Here is a 22343-nt window from a genome sequence, read left to right as displayed (position 1 = left end):
CTCAACACCGTATCGCCGAAGATGGAGCTACCCGGAGGTGACTGAGAATCAGTGCCACAGGAGACTGTGACTCCAGGCAGATGGTCATGGGCATCTGTGTCCTCATCGCCGAGCACCTCGCAGCATTGGTCACCATGCCCTGCCAGTGGCCATCAAAGTCACTGTAGCCATGAGCTTCTTCACTTCCGGCTCCTACCAAGGGTCAGCTGTGGACCTTAGTGGCATCTCAAAAGCAGCTGCAAAGCGCTGCATCTCGTTGGTCACTGATCCCATCATTGCCAGAGCTGAACAGCACATTCATTTAACAACAGGCACGGTCTCACAGGGACAGACGGCAGTGGGTTTCGCCGCCATCGCTGGATTCCCCCAGGTGCAGGGCATTATCGATTGCACCCATGTGGCCATCAAGGCACCTAGTGAATGGCCAGTGAGATTCATCAAAAGGGAAAGGCTTCTACTCCCTCAACATCCAACTGGTCTGTGAGCACAAGAGCTTCCTGCATGTGTGTGCTCGCTTTCCTGGCAGCTGCCATGACGCCTTCATCCTCTGCCAGTCCAGGCTGCATCAGATCTTCAGTCCAACCCTCCCAAGGTACATGGATGGATCCTAGGGGACAAGGGAAATCCTTTGAAAGATGGCTACTGACCTTTCTAATGGAGCCCCAGGCAGAGTCACTGAGGCGATACAACCAATATCACCCGCTCAGCAGGACAACCATTGGGGTAGGCCAACGAGCTTCTGAAGATGCAATTTCGGTGACTGGACCAGTCGGGTGGTGCCCTCCAATACCTTCCTGCAAGGGTCTTGGTCATTGTGGTGGTCTGCTGAGCTCTCCATAACATGGCCCTCCAAACTGGTGTGGACCTTGAGCACCCTGAGGCCATGGAAGGAGACAGCTCCTAGGGGAAGGAGCAGGAGGTGAGAGGAGGTGGAGGGAGATGTTGCTGAACAGAGAGATGCCCTTGCTGCACGACAAGGTAGCCTCCTCCTGCCACCCTCCAGAAAGAGGACCTCTCTCCTCTCCCTCGTGGCCTCCCGCATTAGATCCAGGTCAGCATCAATGAAATGAGGGTCTGCCCTTCCCTGGATGCCAGGCCTTCAGTACCCCTATGACATCTCTCTTCCCTATGGTGAAGTGGAAAGCTTTGGCAGAAACCACAGATCTCTCCATCAGGACAACCAGCACCCTCAGTGATGACTGCTATGAGGTGTCTAAATACGTCCCACGCTCCTTCTGTCCCAACTCCATTTCTGCCCGCACTGGCTCGAAGTGGAATGGAAACCCTTCTCCATGTCCTTTTAAGGGCTCATCCACATGAAAATCTGAACTTGAATCAGTTTCCTACCAGAGGTGGGTTTCTGACCCAAAAACTGACCCAGCTCCTGTGTCCCACCTCCGTGGTGAAAATTCAGCCCTAGAATTTGCTGCTAGTGATCCAATGCTTCGCTAAAGGGTGGCTATTGAGGCACCCCCACCTCTCCCCCCCCCCACCCCCCCCAGGACTGTGATAGAGATTGCTCAATCTTTGTGGGCAGTTTTTGAGGTCAGCTGGGAGCATTTTCGCTTCGCCACTGACTGCAAATTCCTAACCAATATTTTGGAGAATCTGATTTTTCCTCTTCACAGCATTTTCCATTTTTGTTTCATTTTGCAGCCTATGCAGTTTTTTTTTACCCTTTTGCTCAATGTTTTATTACAGTGCTGCCTCTGATGATAGCCCTGCATTCTAAGTGAGGAGGCATTTGTCGTCCAGAGGCAAGTGTTGGCAGCAGCATAAACATTCAGCGATTTCCTGCATTTCAGCAAATTCACATCATCAGTCTGTACTGAGCTTCACCGAAATTGGGAAGATCTTTGGCCAGAATTATATTGCAAAAGCACTGGAAGCATAATATAATTGAGCTTGTTTCATTGGTTGAAAAAATACATCAAAATCACATTAATCAACTGAAGTTTCTTTTAAAGACTTTTTCCCATATTCTGCTGTATTTGATTTTAAATTTTGAATCTCAATTTTGATGTCTACTAAACTCTCTGGAAGTGTAAACCCTTCGCCAGAATATAGGTTCTACAAATGTTGGATACCCTTTGATAACTCACCTGTGTGAACTTGACAGTATCAGCAAGGACGTCACAACCAAACCCCATACTTTTTTCCTTGATGCACACTTCCAGCAAAGGTTGCTTGAAGGCAATTAGGAATGGGAATCCTGGCTTTTTGCTCTTGCCAGCCCAGCGGTGCTGCAGCCGATTACAATGTTGTCTCACCTGAGAATGGTTGACAGCACATACTGGCGTTCAAACCTGTGGCTTTCCTAGTTTGTGTGGTTCAGCTATTTGCTGCTTAAGCTTGTTGAGCCTTTGGGGGAATCTCTTTTCCATTGCTGCAAGTCGAAGTTCCTTTTTTTTTCTCTTCAGTCTTGGACCATGTAACTTTGACATCCACAGTTTAAACAGCTGACTTGTTCCCAACTTCCATGAATGCTGCTCTAAACTAGGTATTAGGTCATGGCCTGAATAATCCATCTAGGCTGCTTGCCACATTTCTAAGGAGAAAGCAGTTGATCTCCATTTGGTATCTCACCACAGGAAGCACACAGGAACAGAAACTCAGAGAATGGGAAATATAACCTGCATGTCCTTGCAGTGCATGATGCAACGCATCATGCAGTTATATCCTTCCTGTTATTTTAAAAATACTATAGAGTCTTCTTGCTTACTTTGTTCTTTAGTGCCTTTATCTTTTGTTTTACCTTTTTGACTTGTTCTCATTTTTTCTCCTTTTTGTTTTTGCAATGTATCAATTTTCTCTCCCATGTTTTTGTGCATTTTGTCTGCTATTATGAACAATAAGGAAAGAAGCCACCATTTATCTGACATAGGGAGCTTTGAATGAAGGTGTAATAGCAGGGAACTGGAGGGCAATAGACAGAACCAATTAAGGTATTTGTGAATTGCAAGACAAGGGCAGATTTTGTTCAAGATCCAAGTGAAGGAAAGCTGGTGCTTCAGCAGTATTTGATTTTTTTTTTTAAAGTTCTCTTGCACATTTTCTTTGCTTGTCTGTGGAGCATTTTGTATAGATAGTGATAGATATTCCATTCTGTAATGATTAGTGTGATAATACAACAACAACTTTTAAAATACTGATACACTTTGAATCTTGGTAAAATTCTAGAGGTTCTAAATTATTTATATGAAATTACTGTTCAGATAGTCAGTAGACACTGGATCTGTAAAGAACTATATTATGTGCTCTATTGGATCAGTTTACAAGTGTAACATAATGGCACTGTTCACCATTTGATATACCTGTTCCCAAGAGCTCGAATGCATCTTCGGTTACCAGACATAGAGAGGGACTTGAACATTCATGTAGGTTTCTTAAAATGAATATTTTTTGTATCCTTGACATAGGAAGCCAATTCTTCTGGTATAAAGATAGTTGTCTGCTAATGTAGTGGAATGCTTTCTTCCTAGATGGAACAATCTGCCCTGCAGGCTGAGCTGGAAAAAGAAAGACAGGCACTAGAAAATGCCATTGCACAGGCTCAACTAGTGGCTGAAAAGGACCATGAAAACAAGAAGTTGGTTGCACAACTAAAAGATCTGCAGGTAAGTCTACTCTGACTGACCAGTTATTTACAAGACACAATTGCTGCACTTTTTTCCTAATATAATTACATATTTAATGTCATACAGCATTAAGAAGTAATCTCATAACAAAATAACACTGACTCTTACTTAAGGAATAATAGACTCTTTGATATCTGAAAATGTATTAACTTGTTATATTTAATTTGGAAATGTATTTGAATTTTTGAATATTATCATTTGAAAAATTAACCCTAGACTGAGCCTCGTGTTGTAAGATTAGGATACGCAAAGTATATCTATCACAATGTATATCTAATAAGCAGATAAAGTGCCATGTGAATCCCTTTAGCAGTTACTGCTTTACTGCTACACTTCACACTTGATCCAAATCTTTTTACACGTCAATATCAAGGAATAACAAATAAATTGTTACATGTGTTAATTTGGCAATTACATTGTAACACCAAATAACTGATGAATTTAACTAATGTGTTTAGCATCCATAGTCAAGGATTCATCAGCTGTTACAGTTTGGTTCAGAATTGTTTGCTATTTCTGTTTTATTGTGACATCATAAAAATGGGCCTGATCCTAGACATTCAAAGAGGATGTTACTGCACGGGAAATTATCAGTGATATCATCAGCTGATTGAAATACTGCACTAGCTGTTCAGGAGAGCTTCCTGTTTATTCATAACATTACATTTTTTTGCTGCTCAAACAAAACTAGAAATGATTGCCAAAATATATTTTTCAAACTTTTTTGCAGACACCTGCACTGAATTTAAATAGCGTATCACTGTTTGAGATAATATCTTGTAGTGTAGTGAGTTAGTCCTTTCACTTGAAATCTACGATTATTAAGATTCTCCTCTCTTAATTGCAGGTCCACATCGTTAAAATTGTTCATAATTAACTTGACTTTGAAGTTCTGGCATATTGTTGGGGCAGAACAAAGGAAGCTTTACTTTGCATTTGAGCCCAGGCTTTTACCAGACCTGGCATTGCTTGGTGCTGATACAAGGTGCCAAAAAGAGAAAATTACCTATTCCTATCTCTCGCCTTGAAAGTCATCATTAAAATTTAGCCCCAAGGGGAGTGGAGTTTTATACGTGATCAGCACTCCATTTTGGCTGACCTCTGTGTGACCAGCAGCAATGCACATTCCACAGATACAGATCTTAACCTGTTATTTGCAATAGAACTGCAACCTTATTTAGCCAAAATATATTTTTAAACACACATTTAATATAATAGATACTTGTTATATGAATGCTGTGGTCTTTCCAGATTGATAACTCCTTTTTGAAGGAACGGCTTCAGGAGCTACAGGCACACATGGATCAGGCAATGAACACCATGATTCGTCCAGAGGAGGTGTCCTCTCGTGTCTCTGAGCTCAGAAGAAAACTAGATTCTGGTATTCAGGAAATCAGGTTAGACTTTCACTATGTTGTAGTTATTCAGTGCGTGATATTTGAACTCTGGCTACATTAGAATTTAAAAATACACTCTGTGTTTAAGTGATCACCCATCAGAGTTTCCTGATGGGAAATGAGGAATAATTTTGTTTATTTCTAGGCCTTATAACCAAGGAGACACTTTGGGAAAGAATCTTGCAGGATTGCAGAAGCAGTTGAATGAAATTTTGGGCCGCTCACAACAGGAAAAAGAGGAAGCATTACAACATCGGAGGAGGTTAGAACAGGAAATGATGGCATTACGGGATAAACTGAAAAATACTCAGGAGGATTACAAGACTGCTTGTGAAAAAGCGGCAGAGACACTGGTAATTGTAGGCTGATGAAAAAGACATCAAATAACATTATTAAACAAATATGCAAAAACCTTTTCGTTAGTAACTTAAAAGTAAGAACATTTGTAAAAAATGATAAATCCTTAACTAAGCCTTATTCTATACATTAACAATTATCAGAAATGTTTGCATCTAAGATGCAGTTGTTACACATGCATTGAATATATTAATGTTATGCTGGTAGATTACAGTGTGAGGGTGTTTTAGCACTGAGAGAACCCATTGATATATGGAAAGGTAGTTTTGTAACTCTCGTCTTCTTGAGCTACGTTTAAATATAAGATTTGCAAACTCTATGGGAAAGGAAAGGAACAATTACATCTGTAACCAGTGGTTTTCAACCTTCCCTTTATGGAGACCTCCCGCAAATGCTAACACACTTTTGTGTAACCGATTTAAACTTCTGGAAAAACAGTGTCGCAGTATTGGCATTGGAGAAAAGCTTTTAGTGCTTGGTATTAGATGCAACAGGCTAGTAAGCCAAAAATACGAAGAAATACTGGAATCCAATGGCAAAATTACCTGAAATTTAACCACACAGATTCCTAGAGTCCAGGGATCCCAACTTGAAAACCTATTCTGTAAAATCGGGCAGAGGGGTTTTCAGTTTTGCTTGCCAAATTAAGATACTAAACAGATAAGGCAAGAAGCATTTTACTGTCCACTTGTACTTGCATTATTTGCCAAAAAAGATGCCTTTGATTTTACAATATTCATTCTTTCCTTAAGTTATTTACCCACATTTGCCTAAGCCTCACTGTCTTTCTGTACACCTGGCTTCTGTGTTCTGCTAGTTTGACACAAGTGATCTAATATTTCTGATGGCACCTTCCAGAAACTAATTATGATTTTTGTGGTAGATGAAATCTGAAAAAGGTGTCAATGAAGCTAAGGCACAGGAGCTGAAGAATGAGATAATGCGGCTCCAGGAGCAGCTGAGAAACATGCAAGAGTTGCAGACTCTCACTGATGAGCAGCTCCAGGAGGCTGACGCAGATAGAGATAAACTTTTAACAGAACTTGGAGATAAAGAAAACAAGGTAATAAGAATTTTATTTAAATAGTGAATGCATCCAATTTGGTTAATATATCTGATTCAAACCAAAGATCACTTGTAGTAGTTTGCTAAATAATAGTGCATTTTTTCTGTGTACCTTTCCTCAATGATTTGCCACTACACCATGTAGTAGTGTTAGTTTCTTTTTACATGACTTGCTAGGTTTGGTTTAGAAGTGTCCTGCTTTGGGAATTAACACATCAACAATTATCACGTATATAGAGCATTTAAGGTGGAGGTGTGCCAAAGAGGGAGAGATTGGGAGGAATGGCTAAATGCAGAACGGAAGTGGAGGAGAGTTGGAGGAGGATTCTATGGTCAACTGTGTTAAAGGTTGCAGAGTGGTGAGGAGGGAAAATGCGCTATAGTCCCAGTCAAGAGTATTGTCTTTTGTAACCTAGGGCTGTTTCAGTGCTCCAATAGGGGTGGAAGCCGAATTGGAGAGATTCAAAAATGGAATTGCATTGAAGATTGGCAAATTTGGAAAGCGAGAACATGTTCACGTACTTTGGAAAAGAAATGGAGATTGGGTAGGAATTTGCAAGGTCAGAGGTTTAAGATAGATGTTTTGAGGAGTGGATGATGATGATGGCACCTATTGAAAGGGAGAGGACAGTACCCCGAAGAGAGTGACCAGTTCAGTTAGCGTGGAGCCGGGAAGAGTGGTAAGTATTTTAGTGGAAATGGGGTCAAGGGAGCAGGAGGTGGGTCTCGTGGGCACAATGAGCTCAGAGCTCCTGAGCTGAGATGAGCAATAAACTAGAGATCAGGGCATAGAGCCGACGGAGACTGAGAGTTCTTTTCCAGGGCGAATACAAAAGGAAATACAGTTGGAATGGAATAGGGGGATCTAATGTGAAAAGGAATGCAAGGAAGTGGTCAGAGATTGCCTTATATGTTCGAGACTATGGGTGTAGATAGGCCACATGAGATGACCGATTGAATGGGTGGCCATGAATATTAGGCAGCAAATTTATATTGAAGGAGAAATTTAGAGTAGTGAAATCAGAGGAAAGAAAGCAAGGTAAATTGAAATCGTCCAGGATGAGGAGTTGCTCAGTGCTGAGGCTGAGGGAGGAAAGGAGAGGTGTTAGCTAGGAGAGAAACTGGGTGGAGACTGGTCGAGAATGAGGATGTTAATGGTGAGGTATGAAGGGCAGAATAAGGTGAGCTGCTTAAAGGAAGAGAAGATGCCAGAGAATGTGGGAGAGATCAAAGTGTGATTTGGTGATGAGGGCAATACCAGTGTTGGTTTCTGTAGCACAGGTGGAGGAAAGTGTAGATAGACTGGGAGTTTCCAATAATGTGCAAGCTGTTGTCACTCATGTGCAAAGTTTGCTGATTTACCTGGTCTTTGCTGTTGGGAACACTCAGCTCCCTGGGTGCAAAGGCCAGGAAGAAAAATCAGAGACCCAGATTACCAGGTCACTAACTCATTAACATTACCTGTATTTCTGAGGTTTACATAGAAGTGCAGTCCTGACCTGAGGCTGCAGATGGTGCAGGCATGACAAATCATGTTAATGAGGACGTACAAAAGCAAAATCCTGTGGATGCTGGAAATCTGAAATAAAAACGGAAAATGTTGCAAAAACTTGGCAGGGTAGGCAGCATCTGTAGATAGAGAAACATCATTAATTAAAAATTATTACTGAGGAGGTACATTCTGTCAAATTCCTCTACCGATGCACACATTGAGGACAGATGAGGTTGGAAAATTTCTCTTTTTTTACAATCGTACACTATTTTGGGAAGTAAATGTACACACCCATCCAACATTAAGGTCAGAACATGGTGCTTGAGGAGCAATACATCAGATACCCAGGCAATTGAAAAATCTATCATCCAGAGAATAGTATTGTCATTTCTCTATAATTATAAATTCACATTTATTAGATTTGCATTATATTTTCACTGAACTAGCTTCAAAAATTCAACACCAATTTAAAATGCATCCTTTAGTAACCTCCAAAATGTTTGCTGGTTTCTTTACAAATTCAGTCATGTGAGAATATCAAATATCCTTCAGGTTTCAAATTCATGCTTGTTCTTTAACACACAAACATATGTACATACGAACATTCAAGTTAGGAGCAGAGGTAGGCTACTCGGCCCCTCGAGCCTGCTCCACTTTTCAATAAGTTCATGGCTGAACTAATTACTCCACATTTCCATCTACCCCCGATAACCTTTCACCCCCTTGCTTATCAAGAATCTATCTACCTCTGCCTTAAAAATATTCAAAGACTGCTTCCACCGCCTTTTGAGGAAGAGAATTCCAAAGACTCACGATCCTCTGAGAAAAAATTTCTCATCATCTCTGTCTTAAATGGGCGACCCCTTATTTTTAAACAGTGACCCCTAGTTCGCGATTCTCCCACAAGGGGAAACATCCTTTCCACATCCACCCTAAGACCCCTCAGGATCTTATATGTTTCAATCAAGTTGCCTCTTACTCTTCTAAATTCCAGCGGATACAAGCCTAGTACTGCCTCCAATGCATTTACATCCAACCTTAAATAAGGAGACCAGTACTGTACACAGTACTCTAGAAGTGGTCTCACCAATGCCCTGTATAGCTGAAGCACAGCCTCCCTATTTTTGTAATCAATTCCCCTCGCGTTAACAATAACATTCTGTTCGCTTTCCAAATTACGTGCTGTACCTGCATACTAACCTTTTGCGATTCATGCACTAGGACACCCAGATCCCTCTGCATCTCCGAGCTCTGCAGTCTCTCGTCATTTAGATAATATGTTTTTTTATTCTTCCTGCCAAAGTGGACAATTTCACACTTTTCCACATTATACTCCATTTGCCAGGTCTTTTCCCACTCATTTAACCTATCTATATCCCTTTGTAGCCCCCTTATGCCCTCTTCACAAGTTACTTTCCTACCTATCTTTGTGTCATCAGCAAATTTAGCAACAAAACCTTTAGCAATCCTTCATGTAAGTCATTTATATGAATTCTAAACAGCTGAAGCTGCAGCACAGATCCCTGTGGCACACCACTAGTTGCATCTTGCCAACCAGAAAATGACCCATTTATGCCTACTCTCTGTTTCCTGTGAGTGAAACAATCATCTATCCATGCCAATATGTTACCCCCTACACCATGTGCTTTTATTTTCTGCAATAGCCTTTGATGTTGCACCTTATCAAATGCCTTCTGGAAATCTAAGTACAGTACAGCCACAAGTTCCCCTTTGTCCACCACACATGTAACTCTCTCAAAGAACTCCAATACATTGGTTAACCTGATTTCCCTTTCACAAAACCTTGACTCTGCCGAATTACCTTGAATTTTTCTAAATGCCCTGCTATAACGTATTTAATAATGGCATCTAACATTTACCCTATGACAGATGTTAAGCTAACTGGCCTGTAGTTTCCTACTTTCTGTCTCCCTCCTTTTTGAATAAAGGAGTTACATTCGTTATTTTCCAATCTAACGGAACCTTCCCCGAATCTAGGGAATTTTGGAAATTTAGAACTAACGCATCAACTATCTCACTAGCCACTTCTTTTAACACCCTAGGATGAAGTCCGTCAGCCCGCAGCTCCAACAGTTTGTTCAGTACCACTTCCCTAGTAATTGCAATTTTCCTGAGTTCCTCCCTCCCTTCCATTTCCTGACTTAGCTAATACGAGGATGTTAGTTGTATCCTCAATAGTGAAGACCGATGCAAAATATCTGTTCAATTCATCTGCCGTCTCCTTATTATCCATTATTAATTTCCCAGACTCACTTTCTATCGGACCACGCTCACTTTGTTAACTCTTTTTAAAATATCTATAGTAACTCTGTCTTTATATTTCTAGCTAGCTTTCTCTCGTACTCTAATTTTACCTTCCTCATCATTCTTTGCTTTTTTTTATATTCTGTCCCATCTTCTGACCTGCCTCCCTCTTTGTGCAGTTATATGCTTTTTCTTTAAGTTTGATACTACCTCTAACTATTTTAACCGTGGTGGTTCCCACCCTTGGAATTTTTCTTTTGCGTTGAAATGTATCTATTCTGTGTATTTTGAAATATCCCCTTAAATGTTTGCCACTGCATCTCTGTTGACCTATCCCTTAACCTGATTTGCCAGTTCACTTTAGCTAGTTTTGCTTTCATGCCCTCATAATTGCCCTTATTTAAGTTTAAAATACTAGCCTTGGACCCACTCTTCTCTCCCTCAAACTGAATGTAAAATTCAATCATATTATGATCGCTGCTACCTAGTGGCGCCTTAACTATGAGGTCATTAATTAATCCTTTCTCGTTGCACAATACCAGGTCTAGTTTAGCCTGCTCTCTGGTTGGCTCCAGAATGTACTGTTTCAAGAAATTATCCCGAAAACATTCAATATACTCCTCATCTAGGCTACCTCTGCCCACCTGATTTTCCAGCCTATATGTAGGTTGAAATCCCCCATAATTATCGCTGTACCTTTTTGACAAGCTGCCATTATTTCTTCCTTTGTATCCCGTCCTCTTCTTTGGCCTCCTTATCTCGAGAGACAATGGGTAAGCGTCTGGAGGTGGTCAGTGGTGTGTGGAGCAGTGCCTGGAGTGGCTATAAAGGCCAATTCTAGAGTGACAGGCTCTTCCACATGTGCTGCAGAAAAATTTGTTTGTCGGGGCTGTTACACAGTTGGCTCTCCCCTTGCGCTTTTGTCTTTTTTCCTGCCAACTGCTAAGTCTCTTCGACTTGCCACACTTTAGCCCCGCCTTTATGGCTGCCCGTCAGCTCTGGCGAACGCTGGCAACTGACTTCCACGACTTGTGATCAATGTCACAGGACTTCATGACGCGTTTGCAGACGTCTTTAAAGCGGAGACATGGACGGCCGGTGGGTCTGATACCAGTGGCGAGCTCGCTGTACAATGTGTCTTTGGGGATCCTGCCATCTTCCATGCGGCTCACATGGCCAAGCCATCTCAAGCGCCGCTGACTCAGTAGTGTGTATAAGCTGGGGATGTTGGCCGCCTCGAGGACTTCTGTGTTGGAGATACGGTCCTGCCACCTGATGCCAAGTATTCTCTGGAGGCAGCGAAGATGGAATGAATTGAGACGTTGCTCTTGGCTGACATACGTTGTCCAGGCCTCGCTGCCATAGAGCAAGGTACTGAGGACACAGGCTTGATACACTCGGACTTTTGTGTTGCGTGTCAGTGCGCCATTTTCCCACACTCTCTTGGCCAGTCTGGACATAGCAGTGGAAGCCTTTCCCATGCGCTTGTTGATTTCTGCATCTAGAGACAGATTACTGGTGATAGTTGAGCCTAGGTAGGTGAACTCTTGAACCACTTCCAGAGTGTGGTCGCCAATATTGATGGATGGAGCATTTCTGACGTCCTGCCCCATGATGTTCGTTTTCTTGAGGCTGATGGTTAGGCCAAATTCATTGCAGGCAGCCGCAAGTCTGTCGATGAGACTCTGCAGGCACTCTTCAGTGTGAGATGTTAAAGCAGCATCGTCAGCAAAGAGGAGTTCCCTGATGAGGACTTTCCGTACTTTGGACTTCGCTCTTAGACGGGCAAGGTTGAACAACCTGCCGCCTGATCTTGTGTGGAGGAAAATTCCTTCTTCAGAGGATTTGAATGCATGTGAGAGCAGCAGGGAGAAGAAAATCCCAAAAAGTGTGGGTGCAAGAACACAGCCCTGTTTCACGCCACTCAGGATAGGAAAGGGGTCTGATGAGGTGCCGCCACGTTGAATTGTGCTTTTCATATTGTCATGGAATGAGGTGATGATACTTAGTAGCTTTGGTGGACATCCAATCTTTTCTAGTAGTCTGAAGAGACCACGTCTGCTGACGAGGTCAAAGGCTTTGGTGAGATCAATGAAAGCAATGTAGAGGGGCATCTGTTGTTCGTGGCATTTCTCCTGTATCTGACGAAGGGAGAACAGCATGTCAACGGTCGATCTCTCTGCACGAAAGCCACACTGTGCCTCAGGGTAGAAGCGCTCAGCCAGCTTCTGGAGCCTGTTTAAAGCGACTCGAGCAAAGACTTTCCCCACTATGCTGAGCAGGGAGATTCCACGGTAGTTGTTGCAGTCACCGCGGTCACCTTTGTTTTTATAGAGGGTGATGATATTGGCATCGCGCATGTCCTGAGGTACTGCTCCCTCGTCCCAGCACAGGCATCGCAGTTCATATAGTGCTGAGAGTATAGCAGGCTTGGCACTCTTGATTATTTCAGGGGTAATGCTGTCCTTCCCAGGGGCTTTTCCGCTGGCTAGAGAATCAATGACATCACTGAGTTCCGATTTTGTTGGCTGTATGTCCAGCTCATCCATGACTGGTAGAGGCTGGGCTGCATTGAGGGCAGTCTCAGTGACAACATTCTCCCTGGAGTACAGTTCTAGGTAGTGCTCAACCCAGCAGTCCATTTGTTTGCGTTGGTCAGTGATTATGTCCCCTGATTTAGATTTGAGGGGGGCGATCTTCTTGATGGTTGGTCCAAAAGCTCTCAATGCCATCATACATTCCTCTGATGTTTCCGGTGTCTGAGGCCAGCTGAATATGACTGCATAGGTGTTGCCAGTAGTCATTTGCGCAGCACCTGACTGTTCTTTGTGCAGTGCTTCTGGCTGCTTTAAGTGCTACGGATGTTAACTCGCTGGGGGTTTTCTTGTAGTTCAACAGTGCAATGCGCTTAGCGGCTATGACAGGTTCCAGCTCTTCAATATGAGATTGAAACCAGTCTGCATTCCTCTTTGCACGTTTGCCGCAGGTGGTCAAAGCTGACTCATAGATAGCGTCTCTGATGTGGGCCCACCTGGTCTCAGCATCCCCTGTGGGAGTATTTTGAAGGGCTGTTACAAGTGAATTTAAAAATTTTTGTAACAGCTGTGGATGAGAACCACGCTACAGTGTGGTTAATGTTAGGTGGCCTGTACACCACTCCCACAAGTGACTTCTTGCCTTTATGATTTCTCATCTCTACCCAAACTGATTCTACATCCTGGTTTCCTGAACTTAGGTCATCCCTCATTAATTAACACAGCTACCCCTCCACCTTTTCCTAGCTTTCTGCCCTTCCTAAATATTCAATATTCAGGTTGCAAACTATGTCATCCTGCAGCCATGTCTCTGTAATAGCTATCAGATTGTAGTTATTTATTTCTGTTTGCGCTCTTAGTTCATCTGTTTTGTTTCGAATGCTACGTGCATTCAGATACAGAACCTTTAGTTTTGTCCTTTTATTATTTTTGTAACCTGTAGCCTTATCTGTTGATTTATTCTTAGATTTGTACGCTGTGTCCCTTCCTGTCACAGTCTGTTTACCATTTCCCAGATTAGTACCTTTCTTGCCTTGTCTCTACTCCTTGATTTAGCATATCTTCCCAAATTTGATCCCTTGTCCCCACTATTCAGTTTAAAACCCTCTCTGCTTCCCTAGTAATGGGGCTCACTAGAACACCGGCCCCAACACGGTTCAAGTGTAGACCGTCCCAATGGTATAGCCACCACTTTCCCTAGTACTGGTGCCAGTGCCCCACGAACCAGAAACCACTTCTACCACACCAGTCTTTGAGCCTGCATTAATTTCTCTAATCTTATTTGCCCTATGCCAATTTGCACATGGCTCAGGTAATAATCCAAAAATTATTACCTTTTGAGGTTCTGCTTCTTAATTTGGTACCTAGTTCCTCATACTGATTATGCAGAACCACTTTCCTTGTCCTGTCTATGTCGTTGGTACCTACATGGACCATGATGACTGGATCCTTCCCCTCCCACTGTAAGTTCCTCTTCAGCCCTGAGCAGAACCCTGGCACCAGGCAGGCAACACAGCTGTCTGGACTCGCTCTTTGCTGCAGAGAACAGTGTCAATCCCCCAACTATACTGTCCCCTACTACCACTATATTCCTTTTTTCTCCCTCCACTTGAATGCCGTCCTGTACCATGGTGCCATGGTCAGGTTGCTCATCCATTCTGCAGCCCCCACTCTCATCCAAACAAGCTGAAAGAACCTCAAACCTGTTGGACAATCGCAAAGGCTGAGGCTCTTGCACTCCTGCCCTCTGGGTCCCTTTACCTGCCTCAGCTGCAGCCACACTCTCCTGTCCCTGACCAAATCAGAAGACCCTATCCTAAGGGGTGTGACCACCTCCTAGTACAAAATGTCCAGGTAACTTTCCCCCTCCCTGATGTGTCGCAGTGTCTGCAGTTTGGCCTCCAGTTCAATGACTGAGCTGAAGCTCTTCGAGCCGCAGACACTTACTGCAGATGTGTTTGCCCTGGATCACACTGGCATGCAGGAGCTCCCACATGCTGCAGCCGCGACACATCACCTGTCCAACCATCCTTAATGTGTTTTAATTAACTACTTAATTATTTTATTCAATTATTTATTTTATTTTCCTTTTTTTAATGTATTTTATTAAGTTTACCACTAGTTCCTTTACTATTTTAAACGTTAAGATTAGAATGGACCTTAACCACTTACCAGATACTCACCAAACAGGTAGCTTCTTCTCCAACCAATCACCTACCTGCTTGCCTGTGATGTCACACGTGAGTTTCTTGAACGAACTCGTTCCACTGAACAGAGGATCCGATAGGATAGCCTCTCCCTGCACTCCGCACTCTTTTCAGTGAAGCCTCTCCCGCTCTCTTTTCAATGAAGCCTCTCCCCACTTTCTGCGCACTATTCAATGAAATGAATGAATTAAAGCAATGAATTAAAAGTGAAAGTAGTTATATTTCTGCAAAATTAATGAAGATACAAGTTTATAGGTTTTATTTTTTAAAAATCTACAGTCAAGAAACATTGGTTTAACTTATTTTGAATACTAATTGCAGAGTAAAATGGAGGATGCAAGAATGTATTTAAAACTGCGTGGTCTCGAGAAAGATGTGAAAGACTTGAAGGCGACGATGGCTGCCAGAGAACTCTCCACTGCCAAAGACCAGCTGAAAGTTCTTCAGGGAACTGTTCAAAAACTTAACCATGAAAGAACAGAGGTGACATATTTTGTTGAATGCAGAAAATTACGTGCATTTAGAAATCATGTTTTCAAGTTTAGCAAAATTCCTTGTAACAAAACATGCTAAAAGATGTAAATTATTTACACCCTCCTAACTTTACTTGCTGTGGATTTCCACTTTTTCTTTAGGAAATGCGATTAGCAGAAAAATTCCAGGCTGAGGCAACTCAGGCAGCTCGAGACCTTGCCAAGGCAGAAGCTGAAATTGATATGCTGCAAAATCTGTTAAAGGAGAAAGAAAGCCAGGTGAGGAAAAAGAACTGTGACGCATCAACTACAGAAATTGTACATGTTTTGTACATCCGCGAGTGGATGGAGGTCTTTGAAATTTTGATGGGATAGATGTATAGATATTGGGCTGAATTTTCAGGGGCACCCTGAAGACAGGAACTGGTTCCGAAGAAGGGTCACTGACCCGAAACGTTAACTCTGCTTCTCTTTCCACAGATGCTGCCAGACCTGCCGAGTGATTCCAGCATTTCTTGTTTTTGTTTCAGATTTCCAGCATCCGCAGTATTTTGCTTTTATTTAAGATAGTTTAAAAGCTTGTTAGGAGTTCAAGTTCAAATTTTTAAAGGGCTGGACAGGTTACCCATGCTTTCAGAAACAGTTTATCTGCAGGCAGGTAAAGAGTGGGGAGCCGGCCATGGCTGCCTCAGGGCATCACCCAGGCCCCATAAGAGGGTCAGTGGGGCAAAGTGGGTCTAGCACTCGGTGATGCACAGGTGGCAGGGAGAGTGGCCACTCAGCATCCAGGCTTTGAACAGGATCGCCACTACCCAGCATCACGGGGAAGAAGAGCAGGGGTCAAGGCTGCCAAGGACTATTGGGTGGCCATCTGGCCAGAAGGAAGGCTGCAGCTGGCAATTGGAGCACAACTGTCAGATTTTGGAGCCGTGGCGACGAAGGGCAACACCCTTCGCAAGAACGGCAGGACCCTGGACATCAGGAGAGGAAAGAATGGCAGTAAGGCAACGGAGGCCAAACCCTCAACGTACGATCAACTGCTGAAGACGGAGCTACCTGGAGATGTCCAAGAACCAGTGCCGCAGGAGACTGTGACTCTCCAGACAGATGGGCACAGACGTCTGTGTCCTCGTCGCCAGACACCTCGCAGCACTGGTCGCCATGCCCTATCAGTAGCTGTCAAAGTCACCTTAGCCTTGAATTTCTTTGCTTCTGCCTCCTTCCTGTTATGAACGCTGGACTTTGTGACACAATTATGTTTCAAAAATTGTGCTTTTTAAAAGTTTAAGATGGAGTCCAGAAGGTCAAGTGACCTCACATCCACTCTGCTAAAAGACAAGACCGATCAAAGCCTTTTTAAAAAAAAAATAGGATCTGCAGGGGTAGCGCTTGAAGAATAATGGGTTTTGCCCTCCCAGACTTTCGGGTCATGAAACAAGGAGTCAGTGATTCTGAAGATGCAAATGTACCAAGCAGCTTTTAGCAGCTGGGAACAATGGAAGGCCCAGGTGGCTCTGTGAAACCAGACTTCTGGATTTTGCATTTTGGAACAGGACAGTAAGCTATTGACTTTTGCGTCCAGATAAATGTAACAGATTTTCTGAAGGAAGATGTGCTGTAAGAGAGGAAACCAGCGGTTGTGGCCTCAAGGCATGCTGTAAGAAAGGAACCCAGTGGTTGCAGCCAGAGAGCAGATTGTAAAGAAGATACCCAGCAGTTGCAGCTTCGAGAGAGAGAAAGAAGGGACACCTGTTCTTGGAAGCCTGATGCAGTAAAAGGCTGCGGAGACTTGAACCTATTTTGAAAGTTGAAGCTTGTGGAGAAGTAAAAGACAAACAGGATCACCAGGAATCACCTTATTCATGGACGTCCAGGTTGGAAGTGCTCGGGGGGAAATGAGCGATGAGGACATTGATTTTTGAAAAGGTCTGGGAGATCCAGCCATTGCTAATGGGAGGAGTTTGGGACTTTTAACTACACAGGATTTCACCATCAAAGAGGACTGTGTGACGTATGAGTGTGGTCTGAGGTTTTCAAGTATTTTAATAAGTAAAGAAAATACTTTTCTTTGTAATCTAGGGTATCAGCTATCCTATTCAAAGTACTATTCAGGTAATAGGGATTTCAGTTTAGTTTACTTGTTATAATAAAAGTTCTAAAACGTAAAATCTTGCTTAATTCTTTCAATTGGGCTGGAGGTGGATATCTCGTATTTTTCATGTTAATGATCTCACTGAGGTCATAACGTTCCAAGGATCAGCTCAGTAGCGCCTCGCCAGTGGCAGCACTCCACTGCACCTTGCAGGTCATTGATGTCATCTTTGTCAGAGCTGGACAGTACTTTCATTTTATGACTGACACAGTCTCGCAGGAACAGAGAACATTGGGTTTTGCCACCATTGCTGGATTCCCCCAGATGCAAGGCATCCTCGATTGCACTCATGTGGCCGTCAAGGCACCCAGTGTTAAGCCAGTGAGATCCATCATCAGGACCACAAGAAAAGCTGCTTCTCTGTATGTGCTCGTTTACCTGGCAGCTGCCATGACGCCTTCATCCTCCACCAGTCCAGGCTGCCTCAGATCTTCACTTTAACTCCCAAAAGGTGTGGATGGATCCTAGGGGACAAAGGAAATTCCTTGAAAAGATGGTTACTGACCCCTCTAAGGGAGCCTCAGATAGAGGCACAGAGGCAATATAACCAACACCTCCTGCTGAGCAAGCCAACCATTGTGTCAGCCATTGGGCTTCTGAAGATGCGATTCCGGTGCCTGGACCAGTTGGGTGGTGCCCTCCAATACCCTCCTGCAAGGGTCTTGATCATTGTGGTGGTCTGCTGTGCTTTCCACATAATGGGAGAGGTGAGGACCTTGAGGGTGATGAGGCCTTAGAAGGAGATAGCTCATTGGGAGAGGACCAGGAGGTGAGAGAGGAGGAGGAGTTGGAGGCAGAGGGAGCTGATGCTGAACAGAAAGATGCCCTGCTGCACAATGAGATGGCCTTCTGCTGCTGCCCTCAGGGAAGGGGCCCTCCCTGTGTTGTGTGCCAGGCCTCAGGCTCCTCATGACATCTCACTTCCCTCCAGTGAAGTGGATATCTTCGACACAAACTGCAGATCTTGCCCTCAGGACAACGAGCAGGCTCAGTAATGGCTGCCATGGTGTATCTAAATGATTCCCACACTTCTCTGACCCACCTCTATTCCCGCCCCCACTGGCTCGAAGTGGACAGGAAACCTGTCTCCATATCAATTAAGGGCTCACCCCTGTGAAAATCTGAACTTTAATCAGTTTCTGACCAGAGGCTGTATTCTGACCCAAAACAGACCCGGCTCCTGTTTCCCGTCTCTGTGGCGAAAATTCAACCCAATGTTTCCACTTGTGAAGGAATCCAATACTTGGGATCATAAATTTATAACAGTCATGAATAAATCCAATAAAGAATTCAGGAGAAGCTTCTTTATACAGAGAGGAGTTAGAATGTGGAACTTGCTACCACATGGACTAGTTGAAGTGAATAGCAGAGATGTATTTAAAGGGAAGCTAGATATGTACACATGAATAAAAATTTATGCTGTAAGCACTGGCATAGACCAGCTGGATTGAATGTCTTTTTTAGTGCTGTAATTTCTATGTAATATTTGTCTAAGACACCTCGTTTATTCGTTTGTGGAATGTGGGCATCACTGGCGAGGCCAGTATTTATTGCCCATCCCTAATTGCCCTGAGAAGGTGGTGGTAAGCTGCCTTCTTGAACTGCTGCAGTCCTTATGGTGTCGGTGTACCCACAGTGCTGTTAGGGAGGGAGTTCCAGGATTTTGACCCAGCGACAGTGAAGGAACGGTGATACATTGTGACTCAGAGGGGAACTTGCTAGTGGTGGTGTTCCCATGCACCTGCGCCCTCCTTCTAGGTGGTTGAAGACTGGTATTGGGTGCTATGGCCAAGTGGTAAGGGGTGTGGGTGGTCCCCACTGTTCAACTCTCAACTGACCACAGCAAGTGTTTTTGTTACTAGGACTTTAAATCCTTTGTGTTTTGTCAAATAAACAGACAGTGACAGGTTTTCTTGTAGGTCTAAAACAGGAGATTAATTATTTATTGATCGATGTTCATTCCCGCAATTGTCGCAATTGCATCCACACATGCACTCACGTATGTGTGTGTGTCTCGAACGACACGGAGAGGGGTACGTGGTTTGAAGTGAGGCTGCTATCTGTGTTGTCAATCGAAAAATGGGAGATCACTTTCAGTTCTCTGCTGCACAAGTTGAAGGGTCAAACTCACAGCACGGCACCTTCCTTGGCTTGCTGGATTTCTCCTAGCGCTCCTCTGGATTGGCTTTTGTGATGTTTGTCCTGGATCCTTCTCCCTTTCTCACCTCTCTCTGTCGCTCGCGCTCTCTCTCCAGAGAGCTGCATCTAAGGTCACAATGGTCTCGCATCTTGCCTGTGTTAGGTGATGTAGATCTCCCTCCCTGTGGTGAATGACAGTGGGCCAGGATGTGGCTATTTCATACCTTCTTTATTTCAGAAGAACCCATTCAATTCATAAGATGTCTCTTGATGGGTGTAATTGGCACCTCTTAACTTAGAATGTATCCTTTTGTTCTTACCAGACAGTAAGACATTTTGAATATACAGGGCCAGGTCATTTGACCTTTGGTGGCCATTCTTCCAGCACATTGTCCACTTTTTAAAAGAAAAGTTGATTTTTATAACTCTTCAGTTTTAGTCCTATATTTTTAATTGCTGTGCGTCACGTGAGCGTAACAAAGATGCTGTTGAAGGAACCTTGGCAGGTTGCTGCAGTGCATCTTGTAGCTGATCCACATTATTGGAGAATGCAGTATTTGTCATCTTTTCGTCTAGTATTGCTGCAACCCCAAACATGGTGGGATCTTGTATATATAATCAAACTACCGAGTATTGTTTCAGACATTTATATCACATGGACCTCGCAGAGGCTATTGAATTCAGGTCATATATGTGCCGTGTATTCTTGACCATTGAAAACCAGACTGAGGCTTAACAATGACCCTACCGCCTAAACAGCCAATTGAAACTATAGATCTTAATCTAATCTGTCCAAACCGGATTTGAATTTAGGTACTAGAGATGAAAAAGACAATATTGCATGCTTTACTTTCAAGTTTGCTGTTTTTATAACAGCAAAGGATTTGACTTTTTTATTTTAATTTAATTAGCTTTATGTTGCTACAGTGAATGAGAGGAGAGGACATTTAACTATTTTTCAGCAGATTTTAATGAACATTTTTACATTGTCATGACAGCAATATTTCGACTCTGACTTTTGAGGAACTACTTTTACAGCTGCAAAATCAACTTCCATTCTTTTTTCCAAATCTGTGTTCCCTCATGTGCTTATTACATTCATTAGTAATTAGTTACTTGTGTGCCGTGATTATAATACATCACTTTATACCATATCTAATTTATGGATTTTGACTGCCCTTTTTAGATTCTGGATGAAATTCAAACTTTTGACTTTGGAGCAAATACCATAAATGGCCAACAGCTAGAAATTGATAGACTAAACCGAGCTCTAAATCGACAACGGGCAGAACTGAAACACCTCCAGGATCATCTGGATCAGACCAGAGATGGTAAGTTGCAAATTGTTTTGATCTTGATATTTTTTGTCCAGTGTGTGTGTGTAAGTAATAGGGTAATTGTTTTACTCATGAAAGACCTGAGGGACTGCATTGCTGAGCAGTGGTAACTTATAATACGTTGAAGGAATAGGGAATCAAATAAAGGTAACTTGCTCCATCTGCCATAAAGTAATTATCAAGAATTCTTTTCACATGAGACTTCCTTGAACTCTTTTTATGGTTAAGGATTAAAACAATTTAGGTTGCTAACTGTCATTTCTAGCCATTGTGAGTCAGTTTGCACAACTTTATGAATTTAGTTTTAGAGGGGTAAATTTTCAACTTGCTGCCTGGTATAGAACTGGATGATCATGACCCATTATAGAAACTGCCCATTTTATACTTTCCATAGTTAAGGGGGTCTGATCCACAACACCAGCATTATGCCTGGGTGACCAGTTGATAATGTACAGCAAAGCCTCTTCCTACCAGTACGATATATTTAGCTTTCCTGTATTTATTTAAACAGCTTCAATTAAAATTTCAATTTATGCAATAGAAACAGCATTGTCCAGTGAAATGAGCTATAAAACAACTGTTCAAGTCCAAAGCCTTCGCATGTGCAGTGTTTACAGAATGACAAAATGACCTTGCATTTACCTCTTCCTGTGCCTTAAACTTTCTATGATTTGTTGCCTAGTTATACAGCATAAAGGATGTGCTGCTTACTGTATTCATGGTGTAAGTTCCTGCCAGTCTCAGTGTTCTGACAACATCATCTTGAACCACTAAACATTACTCCTGATTAGTCAGGCATGGCTTAAGGGTGTAGAAATGGTATGATAGATAATAGTTCATGGTGGGGATTCACTACAGTTATGTACAGATCTGTTATTAACTGAACTTTATTACATGTTGGTAAACTAGAAAGAATTGTGTTTTTGTCCATCAAAATACATTGCATTGCTGTCATTTATTCACTTATTCAATGTTTTTAATATCGTTATTGATTAGTCATTTGACTGCACTACTATGTAATAATTTGTCAAATTATTGTCTGTAAGTAATTGAATACAGCTCATTTTTTGGATAAAAAATTGCTATACTTTCCTTCTCTTGAACACAGGTCTCCCAAACCACACAACTCCCTCAGCCAAAAGGATATAGTTCCTTTCAGTACACTGGGTCAAACTCCTGGAACTCCCTCCCTAACAGCACCGTGGGTGTGTCTACAGCACATGGACTGCACCACCACCTTCTCAAGAGCAATTAGAGATGGGCAATAAATGCTGGCCTTGCCAGCAA

The 22343-nt window shown here is 42.9% G+C and overlaps 1 protein-coding gene across 8 annotated transcripts in view; it reads left to right on the top strand.

Annotated features, from left to right (window-relative positions):
- Positions 1–22343, top strand: part of cntrl (centriolin) — a 162990-nt gene that overhangs the window by 79890 nt on the left and 60757 nt on the right. For all 8 annotated transcript variants that reach the window (XM_068012358.1, XM_068012354.1, XM_068012356.1 and 5 more), the window contains exons 15-21: positions 3483–3617; positions 4890–5035; positions 5181–5388; positions 6276–6455; positions 15277–15438; positions 15591–15707; positions 20906–21050. In XM_068012358.1, the coding sequence (XP_067868459.1) occupies positions 3483–3617; positions 4890–5035; positions 5181–5388; positions 6276–6455; positions 15277–15438; positions 15591–15707; positions 20906–21050 (1093 nt within the window). The remainder of the gene's footprint in view (positions 1–3482; positions 3618–4889; positions 5036–5180; positions 5389–6275; positions 6456–15276; positions 15439–15590; positions 15708–20905; positions 21051–22343) is intronic.

This window comes from Heterodontus francisci, chromosome 32, assembly GCF_036365525.1.
Source record: "Heterodontus francisci isolate sHetFra1 chromosome 32, sHetFra1.hap1, whole genome shotgun sequence".
In the NCBI taxonomy this organism is placed as follows: Eukaryota; Metazoa; Chordata; class Chondrichthyes; order Heterodontiformes; family Heterodontidae; genus Heterodontus; species Heterodontus francisci.
This window is presented reverse-complemented; position numbering and strand designations above follow the sequence as displayed.